The sequence below is a fragment of the Sycon ciliatum genome, chromosome 3 (genome assembly GCF_964019385.1).
Source record: "Sycon ciliatum chromosome 3, ocSycCili1.1, whole genome shotgun sequence".
In the NCBI taxonomy this organism is placed as follows: domain Eukaryota; kingdom Metazoa; phylum Porifera; class Calcarea; order Leucosolenida; family Sycettidae; genus Sycon; species Sycon ciliatum.
In genome coordinates this window covers 34,341,854-34,354,219 of record NC_088645.1, presented here as the reverse complement: position 1 = coordinate 34,354,219, position 12,366 = coordinate 34,341,854, and the positions used below count along the sequence as shown (strand labels likewise).

Below are 12,366 nucleotides of genomic sequence, written 5' to 3'. Positions count from 1 at the left end.
TCTTATTTTATAAGTATGTGTGTCGCTGAGTGCACGTACTTGATGTACTAGTAGCACCCTAAGTCCTAACCCCTTGCGCCAGGCTTTTTGGCTAGTTTCGTGAAGTCCTTTGCACGAGAGTTTCACTCAGGACTTAGTCACGGTTTATTGATTAGCTCCTTTGCCCGGTCCCCTGTGAGCTTCAAAGTATGTCCGCCAGATTGGTCTCACTTTCTGGAGATGTCGACATGAGCTGCAGTTTTCTTCGTCAGCGATTTGCTGGTGATAACTCTTCACTAGGCGCTGTACTGTGCCAGCACTGAAATTCAAGCTCGCAAAGCGCTTTTCCAAGTGGTCAAAGACCGAAATCCCATTAGCTGCATCCATGTTACCCTCGTGCCAGGCCACGAGTTCCCAATTAATTGTGGGTCGCAGCACGGTTGGAAAAATTCCTTCCGCTTCCAAGCAGGACTTGAACCTGGTACCCTCTGTTTCTCAATCATGGTCTTAGACCATCCCACTAAGGCACTATGACTGCCTGCCATATATATATTATGTGTGTGTGTGTGTGTGTGTGTGTGTGTGTGTGTGTGTGTGTGTGTGTGTGTGTGTGTGTGTGTGTGTGTGTGTGTGTGTGTGTGTGTGTGTGTGTGTGTGTGCTGGTACAACCTCGCCCAGGATCGCAGAGAGTGGAGATTAGCATGCAGCACCATTCCTCCGACCGAGCTCGTCACCTTAGACTTCGTTTGCACTTGTGGAAAGCGCTATCACCGTCGCCAGGACTTGACTCGCCACGCCCGATTTTGCTCATGACTTGAACACTGTTGGTCCCTTCGGGACCTGCTATCATCTCCGGATGGGCATATTGTATTGTATTGTCTGTGTGTATGTATATATCTGTGTTTGCACATACCTTTCTCTCCTTCCTGATGCGTTCAATCTTCTCCGGTGACAGAGCCAGAGAATGTGCGGCAGGTGCTGCAGAGTGCTGACGAGAATTGTCACCAACCTACACAAGTAAACAGGAAGAATATGAATGGCAAAACTCAGATACACACCTTTGGACCTTTGGAAAGCCCATCGCCGAAGGCGATGATAGATAGATACACACACACACGCACACGCACACGCACACGCACACGCACACGCACACACACACACACACACACACACACACAAACACACACCATTTGACCTTTTGGCGCCCATCGCCGGAGGCGATGATAGCGATGCTACGGCAGAAGCCAGAGCAACTTGTACTGGGATTGCACCATTCAACAGCTTGCAAGGCTGAATATTTGACCGCCACTACTCAGCCTGGTCTACACCACACAGCTAGGAAGTGGATTTTTCTGGTCAGTGAATTCCTATTTTTGGGTTTTTTTAAATGTCCCGCGCACACATCACACCACATACTCCGGCATGCACTGGCCGTTGGTAACGTACTCGCGCGATTAGAGCCCTCTCTTGAATAGCGCCCTATCTCGAATAGTGCCCCAGCCTCTAAGGGCCAGTGAAAAAATAAAGCCCTCTCTTGAATAGTGCCCCCTCCCGGCATGAAACCAAGCGCATGTGCACGTTTGGTTTCCTTTTTGCTGATGGTCTCGTCCATGTCATTGAACTGGTGGGTTCAATATCAAAATCGCAGTTTTTGTTGCCGTTCATGTTGAGTCGTGATAGTTAGAGTGAACTTTAGGCTCTATTTTCCTTTGTTTTCATGCTGGGGAATTGTGTGTTGTTCCCTATGTGGGAGCTCGCGCTTTCCTGCCGACTTGAGTTCTCACTTGACTGACTCACGACCGCCATCTAGAGCACACGGAAAGTCCATCGAACCTTCCATTTGGCAAACCTGCAAGAAAGCACCACTTCCTGCTCATTACACAGTGTTTCGGGGAATTCACCCTCATCAGTTGAACTTGAGTAGGTTGAGGAAGATTGTGCCTGAAGAGCACCACTTATATAGTGCTCTCCAGGCACCAACATCGCCAGGGATACAAACTTACAGAGAGGCTAAGTTTCCAGCTCGACAAACACCTCGTGAACACCAGATGGCAGCATGAGTCAGTGTCGCTCATGGAGGTGCAGAATTTTTGCTGGATTACGTAAATGTACCAGCATTGAAAAATAGTGCCCTCTCTTTAATAGTGCCCCATCTGTGATTGACAGTGAAATAATAGTGCCCCTGGGGCACTAATAGCGCGAGTACGCTAACCACCCAGGAGAATGAAAGAAAAGTCAGGAGTACTCTGAGAAGGAGAAGAAAGACGTGTGTGACCATAATTGTCGAGAATCGACCCCGCAAGCTCTCGACTGGAAATCGCTGCACATACCACTGCACCATATAAGGCCATCATTTTTTATAGCTATGTTTCGCGTGACCCGCACGCATACGTTTTGATTTTTTTCGGAAAAAAATAAAAAATCGAACATGCACAGTGAGTGTACGATCGTGCGAGTCATCAGTGTGGACAGGTTGCATACGGCGAAGCTGGGATTCAGAAATGGCCTCTAGCCTAGGCCAGCGCTGGTAAATCGTTTGTTCGGCATCTGGGAGCAATATTCTATGAGCTTACACCAGACCGCATTGATCGCCTAAGCTGAGAGGAATGCGTCGTTCCGGAGCTCTTTGCACTGCTGCTGAAGTCTGTGTACAATATTCCAGCGAAGCATAGGCACCATGACCAACAGTTCCCTCCTAGCCTCTGTCCAAAGCGAATATTTACTCATGCTGATAACCCAGATGTTGTGCTTCGATGTACGATTTTTCTCTCGAATGTACACCATGCACAAGCTATTGTGCTATGTACAGTGCATACACCTCTGATGAGCCTTTTTATTATTTTTGCAACTTTTTATTTTTTTCCACCTCTCGCATATGATTCTGGAAGTTGAACTGACGCGAAACATAGATATAAAAAATGATGGCCTAACACACACACACACACACACACACACACACACACACACACACACACACACACACTTGTACTTGTACTTGTTGCTCACTGCCAAAACCGGTCACGTGGGTCTCCCCGGGAGAGGGGAGAGAGACTCAAAAGGAATCTTGGAAAGATGACTCAATTGGCTATTGAACCGCCCAACGGCCAACACCCCCTGAAATCCCCAAAACTCTGAGTGGACTTGAAAATGATCCCACTTATGGGCTCACCACACCTCAGTAAGTGGGTGAGGACAAGGTGCAGAAAAAGGATTGACGGCATCAGGGTATCCGTCCCGGGATCCAACTGCAGTTACCCCTGCCCCCAGTGAAGGTAATATTTGCTACTAGTGTGAGTGGCTAAATCAGTGGATCTGATAAAAGCTTCACTAGCACCATTGATTACACAAGAGTTAATCTAGCCAGAAGCAGTCCATGGTTAACAGGTATGTATACTTCAAATAGAAAGTATATGAATCCTGGAACCAACAAAGGTGGCAGGTACAACATTACACCTTCAAGCAGCCGAGCCTGTTGGCAACAGACCCAACACAATCAGGCATAAGTGTACCTACCAACCGAACTAGCTGGCACACACACACACACATGCACATACGTGTAACACAGCACCTGCTCAGCCGACGCCACACTCCTTCAGCGTACATCCCCCGGTGACAGCCAGGGGCGTCGGAATGTATCCGACATTGGTATGGTCATGAATGGGTGGAAGGTCCTGGTGTCCTCCTCCGGGAAAATGTGAGGGATATTGGGCCCAAAGAGTCCATATTCTATTTCCTCAAAAATCACAAGATGAAATTATTGGTACGACTTTGGCTGTACCTGCCGCACCGGTTCCGACGCCCCCAAACGGCCTTGGCCTAAAACAACTCTTTGCCCTACAGGCAGTGTTGTAGTGGTACAGTAGTCTGCACTTTGCTCGTATCCCGTACGCACGTGCCCTCACTATGCACGCACGCACACACCTTCTATGTGCTTCTTTATACACGGATGTTGATGAGAAATAAAGGGTTCTTCTTGACAACACAACAGGCAGCAATGGCTATGGGTTGCTTTCATCGTTTTTACTACCAGTGTATCCTCACGTACTTTTCATTTGACAAATTCTTCCGCAGTATAGGCCGCACTCTAAACACCAGAAATCACCCCAAAACTCCGGAAATACGATAACTCCATTGAAGTTAAAAGTTAAAACCTTTCCTTTTGTGACAACTGTGCTAGCTATAGATGTTTGGCTACCAGATTGAGCAACTGAAACATCCAGATGTATAGAAATTATCCTACCGTGGCCGACCTCCGGTGTACCAACACTGAACAGTCAAGTCTGTGCCTCTTTCAAAAACATCTGTTTTCACAATTTTATTGAACAAGTGGATGAAAAGTAAGATGGTTGCATGGTATCAAAGCCCATCAAGATTTGTTCATGAAGCTCTTCTTACACTAGAAACGGGAGTGGTCCTGGCGGATCCGGTTGCCTCACTAGAAGTAGGTCTTGCGCTAACACTGGCCATTGCTGATCGGCCAGAGTCACTGCCACTTCCTTGGGCACACCGTGGAAGGTAGTGTCCTAATATTATGGTCACAAACGTAGATATGTGTGCTTTCAGAGAAAAAACATCCGTGTTTCATAAAGTGAACCAAAAAATGCTCAAATCAATGCCATGCTTCTCTTTCTTTCATATACATTTCTGTCAAAACCTAACTTAAAAGGGTTAAAAACAGATATTAATGACTATTAAACACATTCTTACCTGCCGTGTAGAGCGAAGTTGTGATAGCTGATCATTCACCCGTCTGTTGGTCTCATCTAGCTGCTCACTGATGGATGCACGTAGGTCTGTCTGTTGACTGGAAACTACTGCTACATGTCCTTGCAGGCTGGTGACTTGTTCGGTCGTAGTCTCCAGTCGGTCACGGATCTCTGTCACTTGCTGGTTTGTAGTCTGCAGTTGGTCACGGATAGCAGTGGTTTCCAGCTGAGTGTCGACAAGACGCTGTGTCATGGTGCTGAGTTGTTCCTCTACTGCAGAGCTGCGTGCGGTGATGTCAGCAATGCATGTAGCTTGCTGGCCTAGCTGCTGTGAAGTCGACTCTAGTTGCCTGGTAACCCCTGTACCAGCAGTGCTAGGCTGACTCTATACAACACCATCAAATAAACACAGCGGACACACACATACACACGCAGACAAACACACACAAGGAGACAGACAGGTTGACATAATGACGGGCCAATTTTTAAAATGGTGATTTTGGTGAGTTATCTCATAGGGTGCAGTGACGCGGAAATTTGAAAATTCAAAACGTTACCTCGAAAGGGGCGTGGATAGTGATTTTTGAGAAATACCCTTTAGAAACACATCCGATATGTCCGATACATTCGTGATATGTCCGATACATTCGTGACATATCGGATTGTGTACATACATGCGCATTATTGTACTTCCATGTACTCATATTGACAGGTGTGGAGCATAGAATACTTTCTCCAGCAAAGCACGCCTCACTCAAGTGCATGCAGCGCATCCTGCACTGTCCCTTGTCGCTTCTGTTGACTTCATGCACATGAATCAGAGCGCACTTCGACCCTGTTGCTGTCAAACCTGACAGCCCAGATTGCAGTTTTGGTTAGTTTTGGTGGCTGTGTGCAGGTCCAATATGGCACTTGGTGCACTAAGTCACTGGTCGCGCAAGGCAGGTGGTCGCTGTATCCAGTCCACATCGATGAGCACCTGACCTTCCGACCCCATATCTCCCTCCTCCGTGATGACATTAATAAGAAGCTAGGTGCTCTTTGGCGAGGCAGAGACAACCTGGACAGTAAGGCCCGCCGAGCTTTCTATCTCGGAGTTCTACAGAACAAATTAGAGTACGCCAGCACATCATAATTATGCTCATTCATTACACGGTGCAGAATACGATAAGCTTCTAGGACTGAGCCGCCGAGCCGTTCGTATTGTATTTGCCTACCCTTTCCGTGCTGACGTTGAGCCCATTTTGTGTTGTCGCAACCTCCACCCACTCAGCCCACGCCTCACTCTTAAACTTTTCATTTTTACTTTTTGGTGCATCAGTTCCCTTGGCAGTCCCCTCATCTCCCAAATCCATACGACCCGAAATGATGCTACCCACACCACCTCCCAAACCAGAGGCCAAACATCCAGTAGTCTCTTCCTACCCCCATTCATGTCCAGTCCAGGCCTCTACAGTCTCTCATTTCTTGGTGCTGACCGCTTTAATGCACTTCCCGCTAACATTCGATCCCAGCGTACCTTGCCTGCTTTTCGCGCTACCTGCTCACAATTTCTCCTTGGGCACCCTGTAAGAAGGCCATAGGCCTGTTGGGTATACCCCAAGTAAAATAATAAATACTACTACTGCTACTACTACAGTGCAGTTTCTGTGTAGAACTGTCCGTGCATGGAAAACGGTCGTTTAAAGCAGGTGGTCGCTAAACACAGAGGTCGCTAAACACAGAGGTCGTTAAACACAGAGGTCGTTAAACACAGAGGTCACTAAACACAGAGGTCACTAAACACAGAGGTCACTAAACACAGAGGTCACTAAACACAGAGGTCACTAAACACAGAGGTCACTAAACACAGAGGTCACTAAACACAGAGGTCACTAAACACAGAGGTCACTAAACACAGAGGTCACTAAACACAGAGGTCACTAAACACAGAGGTCACTAAACACAGAGGTCACTAAACACAGAGGTCACTAAACACAGAGGTCACTAAACACAGAGGTCACTAAACACAGAGGTCACTAAACACAGAGGTCACTAAACACAGAGGTCACTAAACACAGAGGTCACTAAACACAGAGGTCACTAAACACAGAGGTCACTAAACACAGAGGTCACTAAACACAGAGGTCACTAAACACAGAGGTCACTAAACACAGAGGTCACTAAACACAGAGGTCACTAAACACAGAGGTCACTAAACACAGAGGTCACTAAACACAGAGGTCACTAAACACAGAGGTCACTAAACACAGAGGTCACTAAACACAGAGGTCACTAAACACAGAGGTCACTAAACACAGAGGTCACTAAACACAGAGGTCACTAAACACAGAGGTCACTAAACACAGAGGTCACTAAACACAGAGGTCACTAAACACAGAGGTCACTAAACACAGAGGTCACTAAACACAGAGGTCACTAAACACAGAGGTCACTAAACACAGAGGTCACTAAACACAGAGGTCACTAAACACAGAGGTCACTAAACACAGAGGTCACTAAACACAGAGGTCACTAAACACAGAGGTCACTAAACACAGAGGTCACTAAACACAGAGGTCACTAAACACAGAGGTCACTAAACACAGAGGTCACTAAACACAGAGGTCACTAAACACAGAGGTCACTAAACACAGAGGTCACTAAACACAGAGGTCACTAAACACAGAGGTCACTAAACACAGAGGTCACTAAACACAGAGGTCACTAAACACAGAGGTCACTAAACACAGAGGTCACTAAACACAGAGGTCACTAAACACAGAGGTCACTAAACACAGAGGTCACTAAACACAGAGGTCACTAAACACAGAGGTCACTAAACACAGAGGTCACTAAACACAGAGGTCACTAAACACAGAGGTCACTAAACACAGAGGTCACTAAACACAGAGGTCACTAAACACAGAGGTCACTAAACACAGAGGTCACTAAACACAGAGGTCACTAAACACAGAGGTCACTAAACACAGAGGTCACTAAACACAGAGGTCACTAAACACAGAGGTCACTAAACACAGAGGTCACTAAACACAGAGGTCACTAAACACAGAGGTCACTAAACACAGAGGTCACTAAACACAGAGGTCACTAAACACAGAGGTCACTAAACACAGAGGTCACTAAACACAGAGGTCACTAAACACAGAGGTCACTAAACACAGAGGTCACTAAACACAGAGGTCACTAAACACAGAGGTCACTAAACACAGAGGTCACTAAACACAGAGGTCACTAAACACAGAGGTCACTAAACACAGAGGTCACTAAACACAGAGGTCACTAAACACAGAGGTCACTAAACACAGAGGTCACTAAACACAGAGGTCACTAAACACAGAGGTCACTAAACACAGAGGTCACTAAACACAGAGGTCACTAAACACAGAGGTCACTAAACACAGAGGTCACTAAACACAGAGGTCACTAAACACAGAGGTCACTAAACACAGAGGTCACTAAACACAGAGGTCACTAAACACAGAGGTCACTAAACACAGAGGTCACTAAACACAGAGGTCACTAAACACAGAGGTCACTAAACACAGAGGTCACTAAACACAGAGGTCACTAAACACAGAGGTCACTAAACACAGAGGTCACTAAACACAGAGGTCACTAAACACAGAGGTCACTAAACACAGAGGTCACTAAACACAGAGGTCACTAAACACAGTGGTCGTTTACGCCAGGTTTTACTGTACCGTACCAGCAGTGCTGTACTGAGTCATGGTGAATGTATGCAGGGCATAGTCATTGGGCTCTTCCGATTACACACATTTCGGTCAATTCTAGAATTAGTCATGGTGGATGCACCGTTCGATTACACAAATTCAGCGCTATTGTACACTTCAGTTCTTGCATGCCCCCTATCCACCCGCCGCCATGACCACTTATGCCAGCTTACACACAGAATATTCCTTTTCAAAATCCCGAACCACCTAAAAAAAGTATGATTGGTTCCACCGCAGTCGAAATACCCGTAACCAGGTCTCGCTCCACGTCCCTCGTTTATCTGTTCTTCTCCTATCTCCCCTGTTTCTTGCCTACCCTAATTGGCTCTCCCTACCGTATAGCCTATACACTGCAACGTCTACGTCAGATTTTCAGAATGCACTGAGTGATGTGAAATAGGCTGACCACTGTCTCGCTGTAGTCAACTGTTATCTCATTTTTTTCTTCCTCTTTTTCTCCCCGTGGTTGGTTTGTCACCCTCGCTTCCTTGTACTGGCCATGTTGTGTGCCATGAAGTGATGAAATATAACAAGTAGACTTGGGTGGAGAGCCAAGGATCAATTTATAAGAAGAAATAAAAAGATGTGCTAGAGCTGATTGCCAGTTAGGTGTAGAATTTCAGTACCGTTGGTCAATGTCGGGCAATGTTATCGCATGAGCTGATTGTAAAGTAACTGGTGGTGTTAGTGGATGATTTTAGTGTAACTTGTAGCTCTTTGGTCCTTTTTCTTCTTATAAATATAACGATACGAAAGAATATTGGTCGCGAGCTCAAACGTGAAATTCGCGATGCTAAACTCCCGAAATACCACAAATTCTACTTTCTTCGCAAAATGATCCAAACAAAATCGTTACAAATTAATTTCATACCAAATTGCTTACCGGGGACAAATCACGCGCCAGCTTTACCGTGTCCAGAACTATCTCATGCAGCTCCTCAGCCCTGGGACGGTCATCTGCAATGACTGCCAGGCAGCGGACGATTACATGCCTGAGCGGATGGCCGTCTGGTATTCTTCCCAAATCACCACTGCGTCGCTCGACTTCGCTGATAGCGATGACGGTCTCTTCACTCGTTCCGTCCGCTCGCTGGACAGTATGAACCCGGGATCTTGGTGCTGTGAGCAGGTCTGTCGACGGTTCAACTCCGGTCAGGACGCTCGTAGCCAGCACGCCAAAAGAAAATATGTCCAGTGATTCGTCGTACACCGGAGGGTTTAGCAGAGCCTCCGGCGGCATATAGAACACGTTCCCTGGACATGCTGTGAGATCTGGCAACAAGCCAACCAAATCCGCAGGATTTGTTGCGCACAGTCGCGCACAACCAAAGTCACAGAGCTTGGCGATCTGGCCCGTGATCAAGACATTCCGCAAAGTCAGGTCACGATGAATCACTGGTGGATCTCTGCTGTGGAGGTAACGAACGGCAGCCATAGCATCAGCCAGGAACGATAGCAGGGTGACATGGTCCAACCGATCTGGACCAACACTACATTGATAAAGTGTACGATCCAATAGCTCCACCACTAAAACTGGCAAATGACGATCGGCGGTGACTGCAATGCCGAGAATTTGACAAAGACGAGGGTGCTGGAGGTGAGACAGTCTGGCTATTTCAACGCCAAATCGCTGAAGCCTCTCATCTCTCCCCTCCACACCTGGTTGGACAAGGTTCGGGTGCAACACCTTTGCAGCAACCGGTATGCCTTGCCATACTACTCGATACACAGCAGCATCGGAACCGCGGCCAATCTCATCCTCGTCTCTAACGGTGAAAGTACCAAGGTAGGCGATTTGCCCTTTGCCTAAGCTAAGATCTCGCAACAACACCGCTTCAGGCGTTGCCATCGCCAACACTCTGGCATACCAGGCGATCCAGGCAGGGTGGAGGATGTCCAAAAATCAAACGTGTGAGTTTAGTCTTCCAGACAAAATGAAAATTGCCAGCTCAGTGGCCAGTCGATCTGCGCTTTGGTTCACGAGAATCACCTGATTGCAGTTATGCGTGTCTTTTTTGTTTGCGTCTCGAACAACAGGGTAGATCTTAGCAACACTCCAACAGCGCTCTGCTTTCCGGGCCTGGCCACAGGGTCTGGGCTCGCCAGGAGCGCGGCAGCAGCCTAGCCGACGTGTAGCCGTGCATGCATGAGCTGCAGCATGACTTGTCACGATCGCGGACCATGTCGTGTGGGCTCAACTCTACAAACGAACAACGCAGCTGCCTGTGTGCTGGGACTGCTGTCCCCTCTACCTGGGTCTGGGCCTAGGCGCCTGGCTCTGGCCCTTTCGACACAAAACACAGACTCAGTGGTATCCATCGTGGGCTTCGCGTGTAAAACATGTCGAAGGCGGGCAGCAGGGGATTACCATTACCTTTCAGACATCCACGTGCACATGCACTTACCCGCCACGTGTAGCTCTTAGGGAAGGTGGAGCCACCGCGACTGGCTGAAAATGGCCTGTGTTTTCCGAACAAGCGAGCACTCACCTGGCTGTAACTGTTGTACCCATGGTCCCTGCTGCCCGGCAACGTCTCTGACAGATTCATGAACCACGTGACGTCTAGTCCAGGTGAGCATGCTGCATGTATACAATATACGATATACTCAATAGACATTGGCGTTCGAATGATGCAGCCGCAAAATCTAGAATTTGACTGGTAAAATTTAATTATCACATACATGTTCGTAGATCTACGTACTGTGATGATTGTAGCTACATGTACATGCACGTAACCGTCGTTGTACGTGTGCTTGTCGGTACAGTAAAACCTGGTGTAAGCGACCTCTGGGTTTAGCGACCACCTGCTCTTAAAGACCGTTTTTCCTGCACCGACAGTTCTACACACACACACTGTGGAATCTGGTTCTAAAGACCACCTGGATTTAACGACCGCTTTTGCTTGCACCGTGGGGTGGTCGCCTAAACAAGGTTTCACTGTACATACATTGTACATGTACATGTAACCATTGACGATTGTATGCAGAGCAGCCACAATGTAGATAGAGCGAGGATTGCAACATCCACACCAGCAATAACAATGTGTTGTTGTACAGGGAAATGCATGGACAGTGGGATGGTGAGATCGCGTGATTTTCCCTCGGCAGACTTTGTTCTCTCCTAGCCGCACCGGGAGAAAGAAACAGTAATTCCGTTTGACCAAGTCAAATACGATTGGGCAGTTGATTTTCCGCGCTGAGACTGGCAGCGTTGAGCGTATCATGACAAGAGTAGTCAAAGTTGGCAGTTCTTCTAAACCGTTGGCAGTTCTTCTAAACCGTTGACAGCACAGTGACAGTGCAGGCGGTAAATTCGTGGTTGACTGCTGCAGGCAAAGCGATCAACGCTCTACAGCTGCTTTCATGGAGGATCATGTACTGTTTGATGTTCTAGCCAGTGGGTTTGTGAAGCACTACTCCCTAGATCGATATTAGGATGAGCTCTGTCAGTGACTCTGCGCTCGGAGCTACTCCGCTCATGAGACATACCTATCAAGGTCGAAAGATGTCATGGTAGGCAAGATGTAAGAATGAAGCAGCACTTGACTGACTCACGACTGCCGTCTGGAGCATACGAGAAGCATGTCGACCCTTCGGGTCCACTCAGCAAACCTGCAAGAATGCATCACTTCCTGCTAAAAACTCAGTGTTTCGGGGAACTCACCCATCATCAGTTGAGCTTGAATAAGTTGATGAAATATTTGCTCCGAGAGCACTGCATTACTAGTATTAATTTTTAAAGACAAGGAAATCCGCTCCAGGGCAGCTTTCTAACAATAGTTACTGTCACAATATTGTCGTCTAGTCCTGGATTCTTCCGCTAAGAAATGGGTGGCGTTGTTGATCTGTCGTCGCTTCGGGCTCCATCCAAAAAGTAAGACATGTACCAGGCGCAATTTCAAATTTTACACTCAACCTCACAATACTCACACCCACACTGACCGATC

The 12,366-nt window shown here is 47.4% G+C and overlaps 1 protein-coding gene across 1 annotated transcript; it reads right to left on the bottom strand.

The window, feature by feature from the left end:
- Positions 1 to 649: 649 nt before the first annotated feature.
- Positions 650 to 10,478, bottom strand: LOC135812044 (putative mitogen-activated protein kinase kinase kinase 7-like). Its single transcript, XM_065325360.1, has 3 exons — positions 9,303 to 10,478; positions 4,687 to 5,070; positions 650 to 988 (listed from the first exon to the last, which is right to left on the bottom strand). Exons 1-3 carry the CDS (start codon positions 10,266 to 10,268, stop codon positions 710 to 712), a joined length of 1,629 nt encoding a protein of 542 aa, XP_065181432.1. The 5' UTR covers positions 10,269 to 10,478; the 3' UTR covers positions 650 to 709.
- Between the last annotated feature and the right edge of the window lie 1,888 nt (positions 10,479 to 12,366).